This window comes from Diceros bicornis, chromosome 35, assembly GCF_020826845.1.
Source record: "Diceros bicornis minor isolate mBicDic1 chromosome 35, mDicBic1.mat.cur, whole genome shotgun sequence".
In the NCBI taxonomy this organism is placed as follows: Eukaryota; Metazoa; Chordata; class Mammalia; order Perissodactyla; family Rhinocerotidae; genus Diceros; species Diceros bicornis.
Genome location: NC_080774.1, coordinates 29,499,338 through 29,525,417, shown reverse-complemented (window position 1 = coordinate 29,525,417; position 26,080 = coordinate 29,499,338). Strand labels below are relative to the sequence as shown.

At 54.2% G+C, this 26,080-nt stretch overlaps 2 protein-coding genes and 3 long non-coding RNA genes across 7 annotated transcripts in view; 1 reads left to right on the top strand and 4 right to left on the bottom strand.

The window, feature by feature from the left end:
* Positions 1-10,084, top strand: part of LOC131398451 (cationic amino acid transporter 4-like) — a 143,013-nt gene extending 132,929 nt beyond the window's left edge. The window contains 4 exon segments of the mRNA XM_058531983.1: positions 8,211-8,412; positions 8,864-9,467; positions 9,684-9,811; positions 9,912-10,084. Coding sequence (XP_058387966.1) covers positions 8,211-8,412; positions 8,864-9,467; positions 9,684-9,811; positions 9,912-10,084 — 1,107 coding nt within the window.
* On the bottom strand, positions 153-8,654 carry LOC131398456 (uncharacterized). The gene is made up of 3 exons (XR_009216889.1): positions 7,752-8,654; positions 3,893-4,068; positions 153-676 (listed from the first exon to the last, which is right to left on the bottom strand). It is a non-coding gene; the product is annotated as an uncharacterized LOC131398456 (long non-coding RNA).
* Positions 10,085-12,013: 1,929 nt separating the features above from the next.
* Positions 12,014-13,951, bottom strand: LOC131398450 (uncharacterized). The gene is made up of 4 exons (XR_009216888.1): positions 13,701-13,951; positions 13,334-13,430; positions 13,174-13,236; positions 12,014-13,010 (listed from the first exon to the last, which is right to left on the bottom strand). It is a non-coding gene; the product is annotated as an uncharacterized LOC131398450 (long non-coding RNA).
* Positions 13,952-14,057: 106 nt separating this feature from the next.
* LOC131398449 (uncharacterized) lies at positions 14,058-15,495 on the bottom strand. The gene is made up of 3 exons (XR_009216887.1): positions 14,939-15,495; positions 14,746-14,854; positions 14,058-14,277 (listed from the first exon to the last, which is right to left on the bottom strand). It is a non-coding gene; the product is annotated as an uncharacterized LOC131398449 (long non-coding RNA).
* Positions 15,496-15,583: 88 nt separating this feature from the next.
* Positions 15,584-21,463, bottom strand: LOC131398447 (sodium-independent sulfate anion transporter-like). Of its 3 annotated transcripts, none has more exons than XM_058531982.1 (3): positions 19,297-20,090; positions 18,813-18,902; positions 15,584-15,646 (listed from the first exon to the last, which is right to left on the bottom strand). In XM_058531982.1, the coding sequence occupies exons 1-3, from the start codon at positions 19,453-19,455 to the stop codon at positions 15,614-15,616; spliced, it is 282 nt and encodes a 93-aa protein (XP_058387965.1). In that variant the 5' UTR covers positions 19,456-20,090; the 3' UTR covers positions 15,584-15,613. The 3 variants fall into 3 exon arrangements, 2 of the variants coding, with proteins under 2 accessions (XP_058387965.1, XP_058387964.1); XM_058531981.1 differs by lacking the exon at positions 15,584-15,646 and adding an exon at positions 15,656-16,332 and having other exon boundaries at positions 19,297-20,094; XR_009216886.1 differs by lacking the exon at positions 15,584-15,646 and adding an exon at positions 21,367-21,463 and having other exon boundaries at positions 17,735-18,902; positions 19,297-19,828.
* Between the last annotated feature and the right edge of the window lie 4,617 nt (positions 21,464-26,080).

Below are 26,080 nucleotides of genomic sequence, written 5' to 3'. Positions count from 1 at the left end.
AGAAATTCACAGATGCTGACATTATCTATGTCTGGAGGAGGCAAAGACCAAAGTCATTAGTTATTCCCTCAATCTCTAAGAAATGCAGCTGGGAATGTGAGAGCGAGGTACCCCTTCATCTCTTCCTGCTGTGGATCTGTCCAGCTGGCGACTTCTGTCACGAGGTGGGGCCTGCAAGCTTGTTGGACACAGGCTGAGGATGGCCTGCACGGCTGCTTCACAGGACAGCCTGGATGGTATTGTACTGACTTAAAGCCTCTGCAGTTTGCTTGCCAGATTCGCCTGTTAGACCAGGGGGATGGGTCCCCAAACTCTGTCCACCTTACCCAGGAAAAGTCCAGTATCATGTTTACTTTGAATGAAAATGGAAAATTTTTTACCTATTTTCTTTATCTGGGCAAGGGACAGTCCTTGAGCTTCTCTAGAGGTTTTCTGAGGCCCAAGTGACTCACCAGGAGGAGAGGCAGAGTGATGTTTTCCTTGTCATGGATACCATACCCTGTCGTTCATCCATCTTCCGTACTTAGTCCACCAGGTGTTCACATCAGCAGGAACAGAGACTAGTTCAGGTTCTTTTGTGCTCTCTAGCTGTTGACATAACCAACAGTCAGATTGACTGGTTAGCGTGGCCAGGGTTTGGTAACCTGGCATGGGAGGAATTTGGTCTGTGCTCCACCTGTTGAGAAAGAGAGGGTTAGTAAGAGCAAGACACAGATTGGAAAAGAGCCCATAGTGGAAACTTAGAGAAGGGAGGTAGGACAGATAGAGACCAGCACTCTCCAGTCAGCTTTCTAAGAAATGACTAAAAGGAATAATATATATTCATTAATAGGAAAAGGGTTGTTTGTCTATGTGTGTGTCTGTGTGCGTGTGTGTGTGCATGTGTGTGTAGAGAGTTTTAAAAGCATGAGGGGAGAATAGGTGAAAGCCGGGTTTCTTGATCTGTGATTTTGGGAAAAGCTGTCTACTCTGCGAGGACAGCTGTTTCTGAGGACTGGGAATTGGCCCCGGAAATCCTTAGTTTAAGGTCACTTGTGGGGACGGTCTCCCAATTGTCTTGAGAGTGATGTTCTGGGTCTATTTTGGCGTGGCTTGCATGGATCCAGGGAGATTTTTCCTTTATTTTGATGGCAGTGTAGGTGGTCAGTAGGACTTCATGAGGTCCTTCCCAGCAAGGTGACAGTGTGTTTTTTCTTCTAAAGACCTAGATGTACACCCGATCTCCTGGTCAAAAGGGATGGCAAGTGTTGTCAGAAGGTGGAGGCCACGCCTCTTTTACCTGTTGACCATATGCTTCAAGTAGACTAGTTAATTTTTGTCCATAGCTAGTCATAGCATCAAATCATTCACTTAAGTTCTCATAATATTCACTTAATCCATGAATGGAAGGTTTATAGATAACAGTAGGCATTAGGTGTCCAAAAACTATTTCAAATGGAATCAATCCATGTCTTCTATTTGGTGTATTCCAGATCTTTATTAGGGCCAAGGGCAGAGTTTCTGGCCATTTAAGTCCAGTTCCTTGACAGAGCTTTCCTAAAGTCCTTTTGACGTCTAGATTTTTATGTTCCACTTGCCCTGATGTCTGAGGATGATATGGGGTATGACATTTTAGTGAGTACCCCAGAGTTTCTGTAAGGAAGTGATTTAAGTCTGCTGTAAAATGAGTTCCTTGGTCTGATTCCACCCATAAAGGTATACCAAAACAAGGAATAACTTCAGTCATTAATTTCTTTACCACTATTGTGGCATCTGCATGTCTAGTCAGATAGCATTCAGTCCATCCACTAACCATGCAGATGATAACCAAACAGTGAGAATAGCCTAAAGCCGGGGGCAGGTCTATAAAGTCCATTTGCAGTGCCGCCAAGGGCAGTGTGGGCCTGGCAGGACTTCCTGGAGTACACTGATTTCTCCCAGAAACTTGGTAAGATTTGCAAGTTGTGCACTGGGAAGTAATTGGGTCAGAAATTTTGTGGATGCCAGAGCAAAACCAATTGTCTTTTAGTTCCTTAATTATCCCCTGTCTGTACATCTGTCCCATTTGGTGGGAGACAAGTACAAGCCAAAAAGTCAAAAGAAAAGGAGCTACAGGAAGTCACTTTGGCCCAGTGTCTAATCCATCTGATCATTGTTTAGCGCCCTTTTGTATCCAATTGTCTTTTTCAGATTGTGGGGCATTTGCCTGATAGTTAATAACATCAGTCAGGGATAAAGGCAGGCTTAAAAATTGCGTGGAGAAAGAACTGGCTGAGGAGCTAAGTCTTGAGATGAGAGTTGAAACCAGGGCCCCAGAAATCAAAAGATATTCTGGAGAGTCAGGGACAGGGAGCTGGGGACATAAGGGAATACAGGAGGGAGGGGAAGGGAAATTTCCATTAAATTTGCTTTTTAATCTTTGTTCTAAGTCTGACTTCTCTTCTTTCGTTTTATTAAGAGATTCCCTAAGGCTAGCCATAATATTCTTTGGAGTTTTCTTTTCAATTTGATCTTCCCATAAATACCAATAAGGCAGCTCCTTGTTATAAGAGCTCTCTAAAATAGTTTGCAAATATAGAATTTTTTCCAATTCAAAAGACCCATCGTCCAGCCACTGATGAGTAGGATCTCCATCTGTATATTTATTCCAATAGTGACTCAATCCAATGCGCCTTTCTAGGAAAGACCTGGAGGTAACTTTCCAGGCTTAGAATAAATAAATAAATACAAGAGATATCCCTTAGGAGAGCACAGATGATGTAGGCCCCGTGATCCAAAAAGTTCACTCCCCAAAATAGTTGGAAAAAGTAAAGAGCTTCCTTGCACAGGTGGTAAGGATGGTGTCGTGAACATGGTGTCTCCGGTCTCCCACGAGAGTGTGGGATGCCTCCAGTCACAGACCCACTAATCTGTGACACTGGGCAGGCGCCACTGGAATGGGATTTTTCCAGCACTAACAAGCACCAAAGGTTGAGAGGAGAAAGGCCTTTATGGACAGGACCCTTTATGACAAACTCCCCTAAGAGCTTGGCACAGCCTAACAGAGTGTGCTCAGAACCCCAGTCTATTTGGCCACCAAGGTGCACTCCAGTAAATGCACCTTCTGGATGGTGGAGACCAAGGAGAACCTCCTCACTGGTCAAAAAGCCAAGTTCTCAGGACATAGAACAAGATGGAAGAAAAAACCTCATCAGGACTTTTTTTTTTCTTTATAGGAAAATAACAGCTTTAGCTATGCCTTGGGTCTCTTGGAGCCAAATGAACACCTAGGAGGGATGTGCCACAGGTTTGGGGCTTGTGTGTGTTTTACAGAGTACCTCATTGCACAGAAATTTTCTTCTGGTTGGCGGGGAGCCTGCTTTCATCTACCCCATTCCGTGACCAACTTATCCTACCACAAGTCTTCTTGAGGCAGCAAGCAACCTGATGGCTCTTAACTGGTTGACCTGTGACCATCAATCTTGCAGCTTCTTGGCTTTGAAGATATCCATTAGCAACAACTTTTGCTTCGTGTGCATATGAACCCACAGCAAAGTTTGTCTAAATAGATGACAGTCCTATGAGACCAGAAACTCACCAGCCTGTGTGGCTGAACCAGATAACAGGCTTATAGGGCCTATGCCTGCATCCTACCCTATGGTATTTCCTTCCAGTGATATATGACACAAAAGACAGAGACCAAAAAAAAAAAAGAAAAACAAAACAGTGACCATCTCTGGGAGGAAAAGGATCAATAAAGCCAAGTACACTCTACCAAATTTACCAGAGTCACAAAAAAGCACAAAAACTAGATTCCCAAGTATTTCCTCCTGCCAATCCAAATTTAGACAGAGAGAAAAAGATTCTCACCACTTGCTTGTACCAGACCCCACAGATAGAGATTCCAGGAGGCTGATATGGTAACAAATCTTACCTCTTGCCAGCCTTCATCAGATGACTGGGATCTCCTCATCTGCAGTTATCTTGAGGAGAAAGCAGTTCTTCCAGCCAGAGAAGGCAGCTTGCCAGAACGTGGGGATCCTGCCAGCTATGCCAAAACTGTAGGGGAAGAGGGAGAATTCCTCTCCTTTTTTCTTCTGGTTCTTATGGCTGGCCAAAGAAGTAAAAATGGCATAAGACAGGTTAGCAGGAGAAAATCAAACAAAGTTTAATGTATGTACATGAGGAATTCACATAAGCATGAAGAATTCCAAAGATAGTCACGAAAAATGAGGTATATGTCTTTCTGGACTAGGGAGAGGAAGACAGAGGTCTGAGACTTCAAAGGGGGAGAAGGCAATTTACAGGAAGATGAAAAGAGCTCATATTTGGTAAACAAATGTTTGCTGGGTCATCTATAGACAATGGGACCCAAAAGAGATCTTTTGGTAAAACGGCCCTTGCTAGATACCTTCCTGCCTACCACACCTAGAATTATCTATGGTAAGAGTTCTTTCCAGGGTCAGGCCCTTCTATCTTAAATTCTTTTACAGAATTTGGGGGAAGATCAAATGTTCTTCCATAGTCTTCTGACCCCTGATTGTCTTCAACTTGAAATAATCCACATACCGGAGTGGCACCCTTGGGGTGGCCTGTCCTGAACCCCATCAAAGTTTTGTGGCAGCCCCACGTCAAGCAAGTCTGTTGGTGCTGTTTTTCCAACAGCATTTGCTCATTTTTGTGTTTGTGTCACATTTTAGTAATTCTCACAATATTCCAAACTTTTTCATTATTAATTTGTTATGGTGATCTGTGATCAGTGATCTTTGATGTTACTATTGCAATTGTTTTGGGTTGCCACAAACTGCGCCCTATAAGAGAGCAGGCTCAATCGATCAATGTTGCATGTGTTCTGGTTGCTCCACTGCCCAGCCCTTCCCCCATCTCTCTCCCTTTCCTCAAGCCTCTCTATTCTCTGAGACACAACAATATTGACATTAGGCCAATTAACAACCCTATGATGGCCTCTAACTGTTCAAGTGAAAGGAATAATCACACATCTTTCACTTTAAATCAAAAGCTAGAAATGATTAAGCTTAGTGAGGAAGACATGTCAAAAGCCTAGACATGCCAAAAGCTAGGCCTCTTGCACTAAACAGTTAGCCAAGCTGTGAATGCAAAGGAAAAGTTCTGGATGGAAATTAAAAGTGCTTCTCCAGTGAACACATGAATGATAAGAAAGCAAAACATCCTTCTTGCTGATATGGAGAAAGTTTTAGTGGTCTGGATAGAAGATCAAACCAGCCACAACACTACCTTAAGCCTAAGCCTAATCCAGAGCAAGGCCCTCACCCTGTTCAATTCTATGAAGGCTGACAGAGGGGAGGAAGCAGCAGAAGAAAAGGTTGAAGCTAGGAGAACTTGGTTCACGAAGTCTAAGGAAAAACGTCATCTTCATAACATAAAAGTTCAAGGTGAAGAAGCAAGTGCTGATGTAGAAGCTGCAGCAAGTTCTCCAGAAGATCTAGCTAACATAACTAATGAAGGTGGCTACTCTAAACAACAGATTTTCAGTGTAGATGAAACAGCTTTATATTGAAAGAAGATGCCATCTAGCACTTTCATAACTAAAGAGAAGTCAATGCCTGGCTTTAAAGCTTCAAAGGATAGGCTGACTCTCTTGTTACGGACTAATGCAGCTGGTGACCTGAAGTTGATGCCAATGCTCATTCACCACTCTGAAAATGCTAGGGCCCTTAAGAATTATGCTAAATCCACTCTGCCTGTGCTCCATAAATGGAATGACGACGGCTGGAGGACAGCACATCTGTTTACAACATGGTTTACTAAATACTTTAAGCCCCCTGTTGAGGCCTACTGCTCAGAAAAAAAGATTCCTTTCAAAATGTTACTGCTCATTGACAATGCACCTGGTTGCCCAAGAGCTCTGATGGAGATGTACAATGAGATTGATGTTGTTTTCATGCCTACTAACACAATATCCATTCTGCAGGATCTGGGCAGTCATTCTGATCATGGATCAGGAATAATTTTGACTTTCAAATCTTATTATTTAAGAAATACGTTTTATAAAGCTATAGCTGCCATATAAAGTGATTCCTCTGATGGATTTGGGCAAAGTAATTTGAAAACCTTCTGGAAAGGATTCACCATTCTACATTCTATTAAGATCATTTGTTATTCATGGGAAAAGGTCAAAATATCAACACTAACAGGAGTTTGGAAGAAGTTGATTCCAACTCTCATGGATGACTTTGATGGGGTCAAGACTTCGGTGGAGGGAGTAACTACAGATGTGGTAGAAATAGCAAGAGAACTAGAATTAGAAGTGGAGCCTGAAGATGTGACTAAATTGCTGCAATTGTGTGATAAGACTTTAATGGATGAGGAGTTGCTTCTATGGATGAGAAAAGAAAGTGGTTTCTTGAGATGGAATCTACTCCTGGTGACGATGCTATGAAAGTTGTTGAAATGACAACAAAGGATTTAGAGTATTACCTAAACTTAGTTGATAAAGCAGTGACAGGGTTTGAGAGGACTGACTCCGATTTTGAAAGTTCTACTGTGGGTAAAATGCTATCAAACAGCATCGCATGCTATAGAGAAATCACTCATGAAAGGAACAGAGAAGTGGTCACAGTAAGAGGGCTTTCCTAGAACCTGGTGAGCTCTAGTCTTGACTGTGTGAAGTGTGGGTAGGGTGGGCTGAGTGCCTGTGTGTCTGCAAGGCAGGGTCCAGTGTTGGATCTGGCTCCCAGAGGTGGGTGTGGGTGCAGAGCTGCGAGGGCAGCTATGGTGACAAGTGAGTTGCAGCAAGTCCTGTGGGGACAGACTCAGGCTAGAGAGGAAGTGAAGGCTTGGGTACCTGGGGACAGGAGTGGTGAAAGCGGCTCTTGTGGTGGTGGGGTGGCAGCGTGTCTGGGTGCAGGGGTGGGGCACGGGGCCTTGGCTTTGGGCACAGGACCCAGGGTGGCCCCTACTCCTGGCCGGGTGCACTGATAACACCGGCAAGGTGGGGTGGGGGATGGGTGAATGAATGCCTCTGTCTGAGGCCAGGTGGCCGCCTGGACATAGCCCAGGGCCACAGAGTCCCTCCTGCTCTGGGTCGTAGAGGCCTGGCTCAGCTCCCAGGAAGCCTCGGGTTTCCACCCTGCTTTGGATTCCCAGACCACTGGAGCAGTTCTTAGCCAGGTTTCCCGGGGCTGCCCCCTCCCCACCCTCAGGGCCCTTCCCAAACGTGCCCCAGTCTGCTCCACCAGACTCCCTCCCTTGCCCAGGAGGCAGGCCAAAGAGATCTCCATGCTTCCCTGTGACTTCCTGGCCACCCTGCTAGCAGGCCCTGACCTTGCCTCATCCAGCCCTCCAGCTGGCCAGTGGTTCCAGACTTGGGTCCCCAGGGCAGAGTCAGAGAAAGGAGTGAAGGCTGGTTAAGACCTGTATGGGCAGCCTGTCACTCCTCTCTGGACCATGGAGGTGCTGGCGGCTGGCTTGGTGCTCCTCTCAGCTGCCCACCATGGCCTGGGGGCTGCCCAGCACCGCCAGCCTGGCACTTCTGCCAGAAGCTGAACCGGCTAAAGACACTGTAGGAGTCCACCAGAGAGACGTCGCTGCAGCGCCACCTGACCACACTGGACCTGACCCTGCTGGGTGTGGGTGGCACAGTGGGCTTGGGCCTCTATATCCTCATGGGCACCATGGCCAAGGAACTGGCTGGCCCTGTGGTGCTTGTGTCTTTCGGCGTGGCCACTGTGGCCTCCCTGCTGGTAGCCCTATGCTACATGGCGTTCAGGGCCCGTGTTCCCCACAGGGACTCTACCTACCTGTTCACCTACCTGTACACGGGCGAGCTGTGGGCCTTCCTCATTGACTGGAATGTGCTCCTCCAGTGCCTCATTGCTGGTGCTGCTGGGCCCCGCACCTGGAGCAGCCACCTGGATGCCATCTTCATCCACCCCATCCGTAGCTTCACTCTGGCCCATGTGGGCATCTGGCAGCTAGCCCTTCCTAGCCCAATACCCAGACTTCTTGGCAGCTGGCATCCTACTTTTGGTCTCCACATTTGTCTCCTGCGGAGCCCACGTCTCTCCCTGGCTTAACCTCACCTTCTCTGCCATCAGCATGGTCAGCATCCTCTTCATCATCATCCTGGCGTGTGTCCTGGCCCGCCCGCACAACTGGAGCACTGAGGAGGGGGGCTTTGCACCCTTCAGCTTCTCTGGCATCATGGCCGGTGCTGCCACCTGCTTCTACACCTTCCTGGGCTTTCATGTCATTACTAACTACATGGGGAGGCCCAGAACCCAAAGCAAGCCATGCCTATGGCCATCGTCATCTCGCTTGGCCTGGCAGCTGGCGCCTACATCATTGTCTCCACTGTGCTCACCCTCATGGTGCCCTGGCACAGCCTGGGCCCTGACTCAGTGCTCACTGATGCCTTCTACCGGCGGGGCTATAGCTGAGCGGGCATCATCATGGCAGCTGGTGCGATCTGTGGCAAGGGGCCCTTTTGGGCAAAGTGGGAGTGACCAGGACGGTGGGGTCCTGCTCTAAGCCTCCCAGGGAACACATCTCCATCTGGGCCCGTGTTCTCAGTTGCATCATGGGCCCAGGAAGGGACTAATGATTAGACTCTCCACCCAGGCTTGTTGGGAGAGAACTGCTCACCGCCCCTCCCAATTGTACATGGAATGTCAGCCCTGGGCACGTGCTTTCAGGGCCTTTCCTGGCAGAGGACTCAGCCCTTATCAGATTCTCCAGTGCGTCTGTCACCTAAACTGGGATGTCCCATTCCTGGGTGGTGAGAGGGAACAATCCAGCACCCCATATACACTCAGGCTCACTCTGAGAGCCCAAACTCATGCCTATATCCCCAAGGGGCCACCCCTGCCCTGGCCCCTGGTGGGCCTGTCCACCATGCTGACCAGTCTCCCACCCTCTGCCACACCCATGACCACTGTCCTGCTCAGGTATGTCTTTTTCCCGCCACATATCATCTCTGCTATGGCCCCCGATGGGCGCTTCTTCCAGGTGTTTGCCTACATGCACCCCCGGACACAGGTGCCCATGGTGGGCATCCTGGTGTGTGGGGTCCTCACAGCTTTCCTGGCACTGCTGCTGGAACTCCAGGCACTGGTCCAGTTCTACTCCGTTGGCGCACTGCTGGACTACACCTTCATGGCCACCAGCATTATTGTGCTACGCTTCCAAAAGGCCCCTCCATCCAGTTCCCCGGGCCCAGTCAACCCTGTGCGCACAGAGCAGGACTCAGCCCAAGCCCAGGCAGCTGGTAGGGCAGCCCTGAGGCCCTACCTCGGCTTCTTGGGTGGGTGCAGGCCTGGAGCTGCCGTGGCTTGGGCACTCCATGTCCTGGTGGCCTCGGTCGTCACTCTGGACTGCGTGCTGGTCTTCAGGGACTCGGCCCTGCACCTCCAGCTCTGGGGCTACACCCTGCTGCTCCTGCTCAGCTCCGTCATGTTTCTGCTCAGTCTCCTCGTCCTGGGGGCCCACCAGCAACAGCACCGGCAGGACACCTTCTACTTCCTCCAGCAGCACCCCTCACTCTCAGCCCAGCCAGCTCCCCTCGCCCCTCCCTCCTCTGCCGTGGCAGGATGCACCAGGGCTCACAGGGCGGGGGAGGCCAGTACCTATTCCCCTCTTTCTGCATGGCTAGTGGGCCCTCATCTCCAGAATCTCCAGAAATGGAGAAGACCTTGTGGCCTACCGAGAAATCAGGCCCTGGGCCAGCAGACCTTCCCACAGCCCAGCCCAGCCCTGCCCTTGTCCCCCCAGATTCCCGTGGTGCCGGACTCCAGCCCTGAGCATCCTCCTCAACATCTTATGCTGCACCTGAGCTCCCTGACCTGGCTGGGCTTCTCCATCTGGCTGCTGATCGGTGAGTGGCGGCCAGGCTGGGACCCGGGTGGGCTGCAGGAGGAGGGCAAGCAGGGAAGCAGGGCTGGGACCTGCCCCTCAGGCTTGTGCCACCCTTGCAGGACTCGCGGTGTATTTTGGCTACAGCATCCGACACAGCAAGGAGAACCAGCGGGAGCAGCCGAGGTTGACAACCACACGTGGCAGCCTGGAGGAGACAGTGCAGGCCCTGCAGCCCCCCAGCCAGACACCTGCCCAGGAGCTTGGACACATGGAGCAGCCCTCCAGTCCATGAGGACCACTGGGGCCTGCCTGCCCCTCCCCACTTCCTCAGGAGGCCAGAGGGGCTGGCAGCCCCTTCTACCCAGGGTAGCTTGGGTTTGCAAGCCTGCCCACGTGTGGGGGTCCTCAGGACCTCAGCACAGGTGCCGAGCTTTGAGTGTTTGGGAGTGGGCCGTGGCCAGTGCTGTGATGGTGGACTCTTTGCCCAGTGCCTTCCAGTTTACGACCAACTCCAACTGCCTGGGCAGGTGGAATAGAGCAAACAGGGAAGAGGCCCCCAGCCCCAGGGATCCACAATAATAACTGCTCAGCTAGCCATGTGGCCTGTCACCATGTCCACTGTGGTGTTCTTTGTGGCACTGAGTCCCCATCTGCCCCCAGGAAGCAGATGATTATCCCCAATCCACAGCAGAGGTACCGAGGTTCTGTCAGGGGGAGGTGCCAGCCATGCGACAGCCCTGAGTCAGGGATACAGCCAGGCCCTGGTCCCAGAGTCCTGCCCTCAGGCCATGCCCTCTGCCCAGCTCAGAGGGGAGATACACACACTAGGCAGGGAAGGGTCCCACACACGGTGCAGTCAGCCTCCATTCCAGGCTCTGCATAAGTTCCCTCAGGGGTGGATCCAGAGAGCAGAGCCTGGACCCCAAGGAGACCGCCTAGAAAGGGCAGTGGAGTTCTGGGGTTCCCTCGGTTTCTCAGGGATCACAGAGAGCAGGGCATGTGCCTGAGGCCTGCCCCAGGGTGTAGAGGCCCACCTGCCTGGGTAACATGCATCTCTCAGGCACAGGCCCACACAGCTCCCCTGGGGGTGCACACCCACGTGCAGACTGAGGCTGTTTCCAAGCTCAGAGCTGCCCGCAGCTCCCCAGCTGCCTCCTCTCCCTGCCCGCCCCTCAGGGGTTTGTGATAAAGGCTCCGGACGGACACACGCGTGCAGGTGGGGGCACAAGCACCTGGGCCTCTTCAGGTACCTTCCAGCTCACCTGGTGGCAGTGGGGTCCCAGTTCTTGGGGGTCCCCAGGTCCACCCTGCACCCCCACTGGTCTCCCCAAGGCCACACTATGTCTACCATAGACGCCTCCCCCTCCCCGTTCCTGCCTGTAAGGGCCACACAGGAAGCTGCTGGCTCTGGCAGCTTTACTCCTCAGCTCTCTGCAGCCTTGACCTCAGCTTTCTCTGGGCCCCAAGGACAACCAGGTACCCGTGACCCTGCTCCAATGACCAGGCTCAGAGCCGTATTCTCTCAACCTGGCCCTTCTGAACCCGCCTCCCACGGACATGGCTCTGGGGAAAGAGAAGAGCAGGGACCCCAAGGCTTTCCTGAGGCTCCAGGTGCCAGATGATTCCAGATGCTGCCCAGCCTGAGCACAAGTCCTGGCCCTCCCCAACCTGGCCCATGTTCCTCTACCAGCAAGCTGCCTGCGTGCCCCTGGTCACCAGGGACCCATGAGAAGGCAGCCCCTTGTCTCCCGGGGGTGGGTATCCACACATCCCTGCCCCTCCCTGGGAGCAAGAGAAGGCTTGGCTCCTGCAGCCCCGTCCCTCTCCTCCTGACCATGGGCCCAGGGGGCACAGGGAAATCCTCCAGCAGGCAGGACTCAGGGCCCTAGGAGGATTCCAGAGCCAGAACCAGGCCAGCCTGCTGGGGGCTTCCAAATCCTCTGTTAAGCACATTCTTTCCAGCCCCTGGGCTCTACCTGGGGTCTTGGTCAGAGCATGGTCCTTGTGCAGTTGACTCAGGCTGGGGTGGGCAGCTGCCCAGACATGCTCTCAGGTGTGACCTTGGGCAACAGTGACATATGTGTCCAGATATACAGCCTCCCCACCCAGGGCTCCCAGGAGCCCGGTGAGCAGGTTCCAGGGCATTGGGCTGGGGGTCACCGAGGACACAGATAGAAGGTCCCAAAGGACCCCATGCTCACCAACTCAGCCCCTCCCCCCCTCCCCTATCCCAGCCCCCCACAGCCCGAGGGCTGCCACCAGGAAGGGGCTGGTGCTCACAAGCTGAGCAGGTTTGGGCCCAAGAGGTGCATGTGTCCTTGCCTGGGCTCCTCGGGGGTCGGATCATCTGCCCACCATACTCCTCACTCCATGGATGAGGCCCAGACCTGGGAGGGAACCTGCCCTAGGAACCCAGCCCCAGAGCAGCTGAGACAACTCCTCCTGTCAGGCTTCTTTCTCCCTTGCCTTGGACTCTGGCTGCACAGACCCCCAGGCAGAGCTGCTGAGAGGGCAGGGGCTCTACTGTGAGGGGAGTGCTGGCAGGGGGAGGAGGACTGGGGGCCAGGGATGGCCGGAGTCGACCACAGCCAGTGTGGGGACAGCTGGAGAGTGGGGAGCTGCTGGGAACACTGGAGAAGAGGCTGAGAGAACGCTCTCCAGACCCAGACCCAGACCCAGCAGGAGCCCCACTGGACCCATGCCCTGCCGTTGTGTTCCCCTGCAGGTCTCTAGACAAAACTTGCTTCTGTGGTCCCCAGGCAGCATCCTGCCAAGGCTGGAGTAGGGGGAGGAACAGACAATCTGTCTGGGAGCTAACAGGGGAATTCTCCCCACACCCCTGCCCTGGTCCAGCTAGGGCTTCATCCATGAGTCCCCAAGGCAGGGCTCCCACCCTTCCCAGTCCCGAACCCCCAACCAGCAGAGAAAGGCTACAGGCCTCAGGAATGGGCCAGCAAGTGGGTGCCAGGGCCACCCTGGTGACGGCATCCAGCTCCCAGCAGCAGCAGCGGGGGAAGGTGCTGGGCCCCCTCTAAGGCACCTGGGCATCCAGATGTGGGGGTGGGGAGGCCTGCACATGAGGGTCTCCAGCCACCATCCTCCAAAGTATAGCCCAGGGTCTAGGCAGGCCCGCAGCTCTCCTCCTCAGACTTGGTCCTCCAGGAGAAATGGGTTTCCTCGTCCACGTACAACAGCAGCAGGTCACAGAAGAAGGTGATCTGGGAGAGGCAGGGTAGACCCATGTCCTGGCCCCACCCTGCCATCCCGCCACCTCTCCAGCCCTCACCCCAAGACTCATGCCAGCACAGGGGCTCGGGTGCACACTTGGGGGGCACATGCTTGCCGGTAGCCAGAGGGAGCCACAGTGGCCAGACTCACCACAACCAGCCAAGCCACTCTGGTGCCCAGAGTGAGAGTTGTGGGGATGAGCCCCAACTACCATGCCTGAGGGAGACCTGGACTGAGCCTCTCTGGCTGTGGCTGTCACCCCCTCTCACCCTGCACCCCTGCCTGCCCCCACCCTCCCCAGCCTGGCCCCTACCTGCCCAGTGATGAGGATGTTGAAGGATCTTGTAGAGCTGGAGCCCATAGCCTTAGGGGTCTCCACGCCTGAGCCCTCCCACCAGTGAGCAGCTGTCCTGCAGGCAGAAGAGTGTCTAGTGACCTGCTCTGGCCACTCCTGGGCTGGGCTGCCGCTCACAGGCCTCATCTTACTCATCCATTGACTCCATCCGCCCCCAGCCCGAGTCCTGGGTCTCAGCCCTGTGTCACTGCTGAGGACCCAGGGGACAAGCAAGTTGTGACCTGCCTCTCAGAAGCTCCCTGCCTGCTGAGGGGATGGGGACAGAAGGGTCTCTAAACAGACACCCACAGTGGGTGTGGGGGAGGTGGCGGCAGGGGGCACTCACTCTCCCTAGGAACCAGGGAACACTTCCTGCCAGGAGACTCTCAGGCTGGTTTTCCAGGGGTCAGGAAGGAGTTCCAGGCAGAGACGTAGGGCGGGCGAGAGCACAGGGTGCGGGGAGCTGGGCGTGGGCGGGGTCCAGCCCCACATGGTTGCAAAGGGCTGGGGAGGTCAGCGATGCCAGGCCAGGCCGGGCCCAGTGGGCAGTGTCAGGGGCTTCACCTCCAGGCCTGATGGCTGTGCACACGTATGCGTGAGGGTACACAAGGTGACATGAGGTGACAGAAGGATGGGGAGTCTGCTTAGGAGACTCAAAGACAGGACAATACATGCACACAAGAACCTTGAGTGCATCCTGGATCAGAAAATAAAAAGATCTGGAGGATTATTGGCACAGCTGGGGAAATTTACATATTAGATTTATCTGCCAATGTCAGATTCCTGAGTGTGACAAGAGGCCAGTGGTCACCTGCGGAAGGTCCTCATTCTCAGGACAGCATTGAGAGGGTAAGTGTCCAGATATCTGCCACTTACTTTCCAATGGTTTCCTGTGAAATCTATCTACATATATCCAGCTCACTCTACAGAGGGAGAGAAAAAACGAATGGGCAAAATGGTAAAAAAAAAAAAAAAAAAACCTGGTGAACCCAGATGAAGGCTATATGGGTTTTCACGGCACTAATCTTGGAAGTTTTCTACAGATTCTTGTAATGTTTTAGATATAACCTTAAGGGAAAAGTAAGGAAAGCCCCCTGTTCTGTGGAGGGTGATGCCGGAGGCAGGGTGTAGTGGAAGAGGGACTGAGGGTCCCAGCTGCAGTAGGGGTGTGGGGACAGATGGGGTAGGCAAAGGGTTTAGGAGGGAGGCTGGATGGAGCCTGTGCTGGGGGACCTGGAGCTGAGAGCACCCCCTCCTGCCCTGGGGACCCCTCGCACACACAGCAGAGCGTCCAGAGGGATGGGCAAGGCTGGGGTCTGTCCCGGCCGCCACAGGAGGACAAGTGGAGGGGGACCTGGCTGAGGAGCAGCAGGTGAGCAGTGGGGCCGCACCTGAAGTTGTAGCTCCTCTTCCGCAGCTGGAAGGAGTCGTGGGGCAGCAGTCAGAGGTCCCGGCGTCCAGGTCACAATCCCAGAGGACATGGATGTCCACAGCCCCGCCCTGCACACAGTGCATCACTGCTCCACCAGCACGCGGGCAGGGACCCTCTCCCTGAGCCCTCCAGGAACGCTGCCCCTCACAGACCCCTCCAGCTGTGGCCACGAGGTCCCCGATGTGGAACACGGGGCACTGGGGCTGAAGCCTGGGTCACAGCAGCAGTGCTTGAAAGAAATGGTGTCCCAAGTCTCCAAGGCATTGAACCTGAGAAGGGGTGGGGCTGGGGGGTCGGGCCAGGCAGGGGACAAGGAGGATCTGGGGCAGCCAGGACCCACCCTGCTCACCTGGAGAAGTTGAACTTGCTGAAGGTGACAGTGTTTTTGATGAACAGTGTGGAGTTCTCAGCCTGGAGCAGCAGGGGCTTCCTGTGGTGGGGGAGGTCAGGGGCAGGCTCTGCTGGTCCTGGGACCTGCCCTGGGTGTCGGGGACACTTACACCGGCACAGTGTTGCTCTCCATGAGGCAGCAGGCCTGGATCTCACAGGACCTGTGGGTCCCATTGAACTCCACACACTGGCCTGTTTTTACGCCTTGAAAACAAGACAAACTCCAGGCCCTCAAGACTCCACAGGGCCTGGGGAGGGAGTGGGCAGGGGGCTGTTGGCAGAAAGAAGACACACAGAGGCACCACGGGGCCTGCACGAGGGAGCCAGCCAGGGTCCCAGCATGGCCCCCTGAACCCCCTCCCAGTGGAGGCGCTGGAAGACAGGCCCACAGTTACCGTGCTGCTGTGCGTCCCCGTCTCCCCTCAGGACAGTCCTCGTCAGCCCAGCGGTTCACAGTGGGATGGAGGGTGCTGAGGCGGTGAGAGAGCAGAGTTGTCCAGGCCCAGGAGGTGTCTCCCCTTCGTTACCCAGCCCTGCAGTCCACAGGAACACGCCCCTCCCCTACTTAGCCCCCAGGGTTCCCTGAGTCTGGGGGCACATGGGAAAGCTGGAGGGTGCAAATAAAAGGAGGTGGTCAGAAGGGGGGAGGGCGAGCAGCCCCCCGTCAGATAGGGGGTGCAGTGCGGCATCCCAAGGCAGAGCGAGACTCCTTCCCTCCTGAGAGTTCTGTCCCTGGTAGGGGCAGAAATGACTCCTTGAGGCCCACCTTCTCTGGTCCAATTTGGACAACGGAATAGGGGCGGTACAGGGACTCGGGGAGGGTAAGTTTATGCCAGGGTGGAGGTGCTGGGTGTGGCAGACTAAGGAAGGGACCTTCGTCAGAGGGGCCTGTAGGGAAGTGGGACCCCACACACTGGCCAAGTCCCTTCTAGGCTTGTTCTGCTGTGAAACAGGGACATTAGTGCCTGCAAACGGTCACAGAGTTCAGGGCATCAGCCAGGAGGGGATGGTGGCAAGCTTTCTGGGAGTCCCAGACCCCGGAGAGGAAGCACCCTCAAGCGTCAGGCACTCGCACAGACGTGGTTCTGCCAGGCGGAGGGTGGAGGCCGCTGTCCAGAGGAATGTAGCACCAGGGTGCCAGGAAGGGCCAGGGACTCTGAGAAGCCAAATGAGATGGTAGGACTTTGTGGGGGTGGGACTGTGAGAAGTGGGCAGAGGACAGTGTGGGGCCACCTGCACTGCCTCACTCTCCCTACCTATGGCCTGGGTCTGCGCTTCCTCTCAACCCTGGCTGGGCCACCACTTCCTCCGAACAGACCCCACGGTGACCACCATGGGGCCCCACCTCTGCCCTCATCCACCTCCCTCCAGCAGCCTGAGTGGTCCCTCTCAAAGCACAGACGATCAAGCACCCCTCACCTGAGCCCATCTGTGGCTCCCGCCGCTGCCATCTCCAGTTCAGCTCCTTAGAGGGGCTCACAGGCCCCTGTGGTCTTGGGCTACCCCCTTCCTGCCCCAGTCCAAATCTAGGCTCCAGCCCCACTCAGCAGCAGGGAACCCTGGAGGTGCCTCCTCTCACACAGTCGGGGCCTTTGCCCACGCAGCCCCTCTGCCTGGACATCCTCTAGATCCCACTCAGCCTCCCATCCTGCAGGAAACCCTTCCTGAGGCCCCGGGTTGGCTGACGTGCCTCCCTGGGTCTCCCAGCTGCAGCTTCTGCCCCATCACAGGCCCTGCCACCCTGGCCGGGCTGTGTGTGCAGGAGCTCCTGGAGGTGGGGAGGGTGGAGTTCTGTAAGCCTGGTCTGGGGGAGGGTCTGCAGGTGTTTGCTGGACGCCGTGACACTACAAGGAGCACAGAGCACATGCTGGCAGGGACCAGATGACCAGGACCCTGAGAAGAGCTGGCAGGAACTCTGCTATTCTCAGGAAGCTGGGGTGTCAGGTCTGATGAATTACCCAGCCCTTGGCAGCTTCGAGGGAAGGGCCAGAAGCCTGTACATGAGCAAAGAGGAACCACGTGGATTCCAGAAAACAGAGAATCGTGGCCCCAGCACAATTTGAGGACACTCTACAAACCAAACATCAACTAGACGTCTCTGAGCATTCAGAAAGGGAGGGACATCATGTGTGTTTCCAAACTTCAGCTCATCCTCTGTGTACGTGCCTCACCTCATTTGTGGACGGGGCCAACCAGGGACATGTGCCCCCCAGCAACTGTGGGGGGACCAACGACCAGGACTCAGGGGACAGGGGGCCACACAGTGACCCTCCAGCCCTGCAAGATTCCATGTTGGACTCAAAGAAAGATGTCACCAGGGAGGGAGGCTTCCAGGGTATGTGCCGGGTCCCCAACTGGGGAACCTCATGGACAACAACGGTGGAAGGCTCTGGAAGCACACTGCTCAGGGGTGTGGAGGCCCATCACCCACAGGCTGGGAGGCCTTGGGTCAGTGACTCAACCTGGCTGGGCCTCAGTCTTCTCATCTTTTTCTCTACATTTACTGTGTGTGTGTGCACGCGCGCGCACGTGTGTGTGTGTGTGCGATCAGCCCTGAGCTAATATCCGATGCCAATGCTCCTCTTTTTGCCGAGGAAGACTGGTCCTGGGCTAACATATGTGCCCATCTTCCTCTACTTTACATGGGACGCTGCCATAGCGTGGCCTGACAAGCGGCACTTCGGTGCGTGCCCGGGATCCAAACCTGCGAACCCTCGGGCCGCCGAAGCAGAGTGAGCACACTTAACTGCTTTGTCACCGGGCCGGGCCCTCAGTCCTTTCACCTTACATGGGGACTGAAGTACTTCCTGCCAGGCAGGGTGTTTGTGAGATGAAATGAAATGATTCATGAAAAGGTTTTAGCTCAGTGTCTGGACACAGCAGCACCTACTGAGACCTCAGTCACCTGGGAAGGAGAAGGGGGAACATGGCTGGTGACCCAGGGCTGGTGGAGGAACGAGGGACCCGCGGGGAGGCTCTCAGGCAGCCTTACCTCTAGGCATCTGCCCTGAACTTGTCCTGGTGTCACAAGGAAATTGCTCACCAAGAAGCGCACATTCTCTCCCTGGAGGCTGACCTACTTTATACCAAGCACAGCGCTGGGCAGCCCCCCATGAACTTCAAACCCAGTGAAAGGAGAATAAATGACATCCAAGATAACCGGTGATCATCGATCTAGCACTTCTTATAGAGATTAAACAGAAATATAAAGAAGCACAGCATTTGAAAATAGCCAACAGAAATTGGAAAAATACATAAAAATGAAATCATCTAGCTAAATGAGCATGGGGGAATGATTTGCTTGTGGAAATCTGGCAGGATGCTCGGGACCTGTGAAGGCTGCTGGCTGAGGGTGCAGTAGAGAGAGCAGAACAGAACCACTCTGGGAGGGAACCAAGCGCACTGGGGGACACTCCACCCAGAGCGGGGGCTGTCACTATCGGTCCCCAAACGACCTGTTATAGAATCTGACCTTCCGCCAACGTCTCCCCCAAGGGGTCATTTTATTCATGGACCCATGTGAGCACCGCGTGCTTCGAGCTCTGGAACAGCAAGACGTCGACTGGCCACACATATCAGGACCCGGCCTTGGTCCTGCTACCCTGCAGGTGCCCCGGTGCCCACTAGCGAGCCTACCTTCATCTGCCCGAAGCCCATGGTGACGGCAGCAGCAGAGGTGAAACCTTTAATGGCTGACGGGGCAGGAGACGAAGTCCAGCAGGAACCCTGGCCGCCCAGGAGGAAATACCGAGGTGGCCACAGCTCTGCCCCGCCCCAGAGGACACAGGTGGACGTGGGCCGGGAGAGGGGGTGTGGGTGGGATTGGGGCTAAGGTGGTGGGTGACCTGTCCTGTTTGGGCTGGTCTGGAGAGCAGGAAAGGGAGGCTGGGGTCTGAGGCCTCGGGCACTTCTCCAAGTGTCCTGGCCTCTAAGCAGAATAGGGTAGGGCTGAGGCAGCACGTCCTCTCCCCCACCCCCCCACCACACACACAGGGACAGCCCTTGGAAGGCAAAGAACGAAACGCTGAGGGCAGGGGCATCCCCAGCAGGCAGGTGTCCAGGTCCCCAGGAAGAGCAGAACCGCAGCCCCCACCACAGCAGGAAGGCCCGAGAGTCTTACCCAAGCGCAGGAGCCCATGGCTAACTGCATGCAGCCCCACAGGAAGGCCAGCAGCACAGCACAGGCGGGCTCACGGAAGGTGCAGAAGGGGACTAGGAGGGACATGATGGCCGTGGGGCCCAGAGTAACATCCCGGGAGGTGCCCAAGAAGAAATACATGAAGCACCCATGAAGGCAAAGTAGAGGCCATACTGTTGGGGAGAGAGAGGGATGAGCACCCAGGAGGCACGCGGCACACCCATAGGGTCCCTGGTGTAGACGTCTGAGCACAGGGGTCTGTGTGTCCACTGGGTACTTTGGGCAAACCTGCGCACACAGGCAGGATAAACGCTCCCCCTCTATTATCCACGGTGTGACCTGCAGTGATCAGAGGACCTCTTTTCTCCCCCCACCCAACTGGGGCCCCGGGTGCCACCTGCGGGAGCACAAAGGCCTGTGAGGTTCTGTGAGAGTGTGAGTCTGAGAAAGCATTCTTAAGGCTGCGGTGAGTCATCCTGCTGCCCCATCAGGCAATCCAGAACTAGCCGGGTGCCTGTGTGTGACAAGTGTGACAAGAGCAGGTACAGGGGCGTGTGTCTGCCCAAAGGCAGTCACAGGCTCTAGACTGTAAACCAAGGCTTCTTGGGCCCCACGGGGCTGGAACCCTGGGAATCCCGCTTGTCTGGAGGGGATACTACGCATTTCTACTCTGCTTCTGGGAGGGCACTGAGGCTCAGAGTGGGGTCACAGAATGGAAACAGGACGTGGCCAGCAGCAGGGGCAGTCATCTCACTTGGGGCAGGAGTCAGGCCACCTCAGCATAGGCTGGTGACTGGGGAATGACCTTGAGCTGGACTGAAAGCCCAGCAATGAAATCCATCTTCAGCCATTGCACAGAGTGGTCAAGCAACCAAGCCAGGACAGGCAGTCTCCTCTGCACCGCCTCAGGGGAGCAGCAGCAGGCCTGCTGGGGGGCCATACAGACACCTGTGGGCCTGGCCTAACAGCACCTTCACAGAAGAGGGCATGCCTGGAGTGGGCGTCAGGGCAACACAGACCAGCAGTCAGGGTCCAGGCTTCAGAAAACCCAGCAATAGGGCCGGGGGTCCAGGGGCATCAGGAGAGGCACAATCTGTCTCCCCTCCAGGGGGTCTGACCCAGATGGTTAAATCCCCCCCTTGCTGGTCTGAGAGCGGAAGGCAACCACCTGTGCAGAGGGGGCCTCAACCAAAAGTGAAGTGTCCCCCCTCCTCTGCTCACTGCTCCCCCTGAACCCCACCTGCCCAAATCCTAGGTGCCTTCTCTCCCTCCATCAACACTGGCCTGGAAGAATGTGAGAAATGAGTTAATGAGAAGGCTAAACGCTAATTAGACTCAAGGTTTTTCATCCCAGGAGAATTTGTTTCCTTGTTTTTTTTTTACTCCCCAGAGAAGTTAACAAGGAGCAGTGCAGAGAGAAGCAGGGTCCAGGGGGCACCGTTGTCTGGCTGGCGGGGTGTGGGTGGGGGGACTGGAGGCCCTGAGGGACCAGAGGATTTCTATGGGCGCACCATGGGGGGCTCCACTCACTAAGGGGGACTGCAGTGCCGAAGGGGGGGTGTCTCCCATCCTGAGGCTGCGTCTTACCCCAACCCCCATCTGTGGCATTCGCGTCCCTAGAGGGGTCCCAGGGCTTCTAGTTGGTTCTGGGAGAAAGCCAGAGGCTCCTCATTAATTCAGGGTGCGCAGCATCCTCTGGGATCCTGGCGCCCCCTGCGCGCAGCGCCGACCCCAGACCCCCCTCACCCTGGGCCCGCGAGGCTGCTCTGGACAGAACCCGGCCCCCACCCCCTAAGCCGCCTGCCCGAACCCTGGGGTCTAAGGGTGGGACCCCACGCCGGCTAACGGTTCGTGGCCCGCCGGCCCAGCAAGGCGGAGGGCGGCGGCGACACGGGTGGGGAGGCGGTGGGTGGGGAATGGGGGTCCCCGGTGGAGGCCCCCGCACCCTCAGACCCCGCACTGCCCCTCGCGTCCGCCGCCCCCGGGCGACCCCGGCCCGTCCCTGGCAGCTCGCCCACCCCGTCCCGGGCCCGCCGCCCACCGCGGACTCACCTGGCGCCGCAGCTCGCGTTCTCTGGACGTCGCCTCAGCCAGGGCGGCAGGAACTGTAGACAGCGGAGGAGCGAGGGGCGGGGCCCGGGCGTCCGAGGACGGTACCTGACGTGCACGTGTCCTCGGAGCGGGGCGGGATGCCAGGCGGGGTCTGGCAGGACCCCGCCCCCGGCGTAGGGTTGGGACCGGAAGCCGCCTCCATGCGCTGCCCGGGGTCGGGCTCTGCTGCGGGGGCTGGGGCTCCGCCGCGCGCAAGGGGCGGCCCCGGAACGTGTTGCGGACCCTCGGTGAGTGGGACCCGTCGCCACCCGGGCACCGCCCTCCATGGTCGCCTGTTGTCGCCCCCAGAAGCGGCCACTCGCCCTTCCCACCAGGGGTCAGTGCTGACCCCAGCGTGCCCTGCAGCTGTTACCAGAGGGGAGGGGGTTGGGGGCTGGGAGAAAGGGGTAGAGGGGCACATGTACATGGTGACGGATAAAAATTGGACTATTGGTGGTGAGCGCGATGCAGATGTTCTATACAGAACAGTGATAAATCATAATGTACACCTGAAATTTCACAATATTATAAATCATTATGACCTCAATAAAAAAGAAAAAGTGTGGTGGCTTACTGAAGACTCAGTTATGGCACAAGTTGAGAGATAACACCCTGAAATATGGGCTTCGGTCGTGTAGGATGCACTTTATGCCTTGAATCAAAGACCGTTATGAGGTGCAGTCCCCCCTAGAGCCAGAATACATGAGACTGGGAATCAAGGGATAGACGTGAGAGTGGCTTCTCTCACAATTAATCCTAATAATTCACTCAAAGAATGTTTGCTTTCTGTCCTAGCCACTTTGAGCTCTGCTACTTTGGAGATCTTAGTTCCCAAGAAGATAGTGCTTCCACCAGGGGGCACTACAATGGTTCCATTGAGTTGAAACCAACAAGGAGAAAAAGGGCCACTCTCCTGGTTGGACTGATGGATCCAGACTACAAAGGAGAAATTGGGCGGCTGGGACACAGTGGAGGCAGGGAGGACTTTGTACTTCTTAGTCCTCAGAGTCTTCAAGAATGGAGCTTAGGATCCCCCCACACACACCAGGTAAAGATGCGTGACCAGCTGAGGTTCCAGCTGAGGACAAGAGAAACATCGAATGGGTGGAGGAAGAAGAAGTCATAGATATAAACTATGACCTCATGACTAGGGGCACTAGATTTAGCAAATAAAAATACAGATGCCCGGTTAAATTTGAATTTTGGATAGACATCAAATAGTCTTTTTAGTGTAAGTCCCTAAATATTTGGGACGGACTTATGCTAAAAACTTATTCACTGGACATCCTGTATTTTATCTGGCAACCCTATTCATGACCAACGAGAAAAGGGGAACTGTGGGAACTTTGCACCTTTTGTCTTTGCTTGTTACGTGTAAGTACGTATTTGTGTTTATTAAGCATGTTCCCTTTTCCTCTCGTTATTACTTTATATACAAATTCTTGGAGGTTAGCAGAATATTCGGTGGGACGGTGACTGAATTTGAGGATAAATTAATGTAGTTAACTGTGGATACAATGACCCTTGAGAGCCGTGGGTTTCCTCCTTTGGGGGAGCAGGTGAGGTCTTTGTATAAAGGGTAGCCGCATCTTATTACACGCAAGCAGGTTTGTTCCCAGCTGGTGCAATGCTGGGCTTTGCCAATAGAGGGTGCTGGAGAGTGGCTGCAAGGCCATAGAGGAAAGAAGGCACCTCTCGAGTTCTGGCTTTCCTTTCTTTTTATTGAGCCCAGGAGCCAGTGAGGGGTGTGTGGATGGCCCAGTCTCACCTCAGCAGCCCTGGCTGACCAGTTCCAGCTTTGCACTCAGGCCCCACTCTGTCCACCTGACAGCCATTTTCGCAAAAGGTCCAGCCCTCCTCTAGGCAAAAGACCAGCTCCAGCCTCCCACACCTTCTGGCCAGGGTGGGCCACTTCTCTGCACCAGCCCTGGCCCATGGCCTCTGGCCAGGGGCCAGATGATCTGCGACCAGATTCAGGCTGTTACCTGAGGGCAGCCGGTGGTACACAGCCTCTCCTCTCAGACTACATCTTTTCCCTTCTGAACCACTCATTCATTGGTTCAGGTATTTACTGATCACTTACTATGAGCCAAGCAGTGTTCTAACAAACATCTGTGTACACATCTTCACATAGACATTTGTTTCTTTTCTCTTGGGTATATACCTAGGGGTGGAACGACTGGATCATTTGATAGATGTAGTTCATTGCTTAACTTCTTAAGCAACCACTGACCTGTTTTCCAAAGTGGATGTACAATTCTACTTTTCCAAGAACAATGTGGACACAGAAGTGAACACAACAAAGTCCTTGCCTTACGTTTAAGAGAGGGAGAGAGACCATAAACAAGTAAACTTATACACATAAAAGGTCATAACAGGTCATGTGAAGCTGTGATAAGAAATTTGAATTTGTTTCCAAGTTTTGAATTTTACATAAATGGATTTATGCTGTACATATCTGGCTACATTTTCTTTCACTCAACATTATGTTCTTGAGATCTGACCATGATAATACATATAGATCTAGTTCATTCATCCTAATTGCTGAACAGTCCATCATATAAAGGTATCCCTATGTATATATAGTACATATAGGCATTTAGGTTGTTCCCTACTTTTGGCTACTACAAATAATGCAGCAATTAGTAAATAATGCTCTTCCAAATAATTCCCAGAGGGGGAACCGCTGAATCAAAAGGAATGCACACTTTCAGTTTTCCTGCTCCCTCTTGTGGCTGCACTAATCCACACCCCCACCAGCAGTTCGGGGAGTCCTACTTCCCTAAGTCTCTGCAACTCTTGATTTTATCAAGCTTTCCATTTTCACTCCCCAATGCTGTTACCCCACCGTGCCTTATAGCTCTCAAATAATGCAGGCAAAACCCCACATATGTGCCGGGTGCCAGGTGAGCCCTCCACTGCAGTGACGTGTGGAGTCTCCCTCTCCCTACTGGGCAGAGGAGAGGGACCCTTAACTCGTTATCTCCGCACCTAACTCAGTGCCTCACACACAGCAGGGTTCTCTTCCTGTTCTGCCACTAATTCAATAAACTCCCCAAGCCTCAGTTTCCCAGTTGGTGTTACTACAGCCAGTGATGTGCTGGTAAGTGTTGAACAACTAACTTGGAGGGCAGGGTGGGGGAAGGAACCCTAACCTGTAGCATTTGCCAATTTCACATCCACTGTGTAAATACTCCCACCATGGCTGATTTCAAGCTTCGGAGGTGCATCACTGAGCACAGAGCTGGGAAGAGACGTGTTCAGTCATCAGTCCTCGTGAGCTGGTGCAAGCAGGCTCCAGCACACCACTGACTCTCTGCAGTGCCCTGATCCTAATTCAGTAGTCGCTTTCCTGTGCTTCTGTAGGAGTAGACAGCGACACCTGGTGGCAAAGCCAAGCAAATCCTGGACCACAGAGAGAAGGGCCTAGAATGTGAGAAAAGGGGTAGGAAACACCCACCCCCACCCCCTACCTCCCTAGGGTCTCTCCTCTCGCTTGTTCAGCGCCAGGGCCCATCATCTCCAGGAAAGACTCAATGCCTGGGGGGCTCCCATAAGGGGACCCCTGCAGGTCTCCCTCCAGGTTGGGGCTGGGGTGGGGTGGCTTGGCTTCTGGGATTGGAGTAAGAAGTGACCTTGTAGGGCAGTAAATTCCCACTTCCTGCCAGCAGGTCACCCCTGCAGGCCACCAGCTACACCACTGACTGAGAATTACCAGAAGAGTGCCCCAGCCTGAAGCAGTCACCACAGCATCCCGAGAATAAGAGTCACTCAGCTAACACACCCGGAAGCATTCGTTCATGACCAGTCTTTCATCCTGGGACCTGGAATCTGGCCCCATACCCAGGGCTTTTCTTTGGTTCAAGACTTCCCTCTGATTCTATGTGTAATCCTCTATTGTAGTGTAGGTGGAGAAATGAGGGTCGCCCTGTAATAGCAAAACCATTACACAGCCCTTAGCCACCCAGACTGCTGACCACCAAAGGCTGACCTCCCCTCCCATAGTGTATTCTTCTAGAAAGCATCTGCTTAGCCCAGGACTCCATTTTCCAGATCCTGGGAGGGGCAATAGAAAACAAGATTACTAATTTAAACATATGTCCCCTGCTGCCACTTCTGTAGACCAGCTCCTGCTGCATCCTCAGGCAACCGTCTCCCCACCCCAGGAGCTGCTCCTGCAGACCTGCCCAGCCCACCCATGCCCTCTGCAAGGGTGGGCCACTTCCAGGGACCAGCTCTGGCCCACGCCCTGTGACGTGTTTCCGTGCCTATGACAGGCTGCACGTCCCTGCAAAGCCACGCCCTCCTCAACAAGGTCTGACTCTCAGCCTTGTGTGGAGTCCCTCTCCTCAGCCCTTAGTTCCTCCACTGTCCAGTCTTCCTGTTATGAGAGGTTCGGGGATTCGATTAGAGACGTAAAAGAAACTTTCCACTCCAAACAAATGGACTGAAGATATATTTTATTATATAGAGGATAGTAAAGGCGATAGTCTGCAAACAGATTCGAATAGGTCAAATATTAAGAGGGAAAAACATCAGCCCGACTGGAAAGGGAAAACATCCACATCGACTGAAGAGAAATGACACAAATCAACCGGAAAGAGAAACACCAGGTTGACCGAAAAGAGAACACATCAGATCAATTACTTCACATCAAATCAATTACTTCACATCA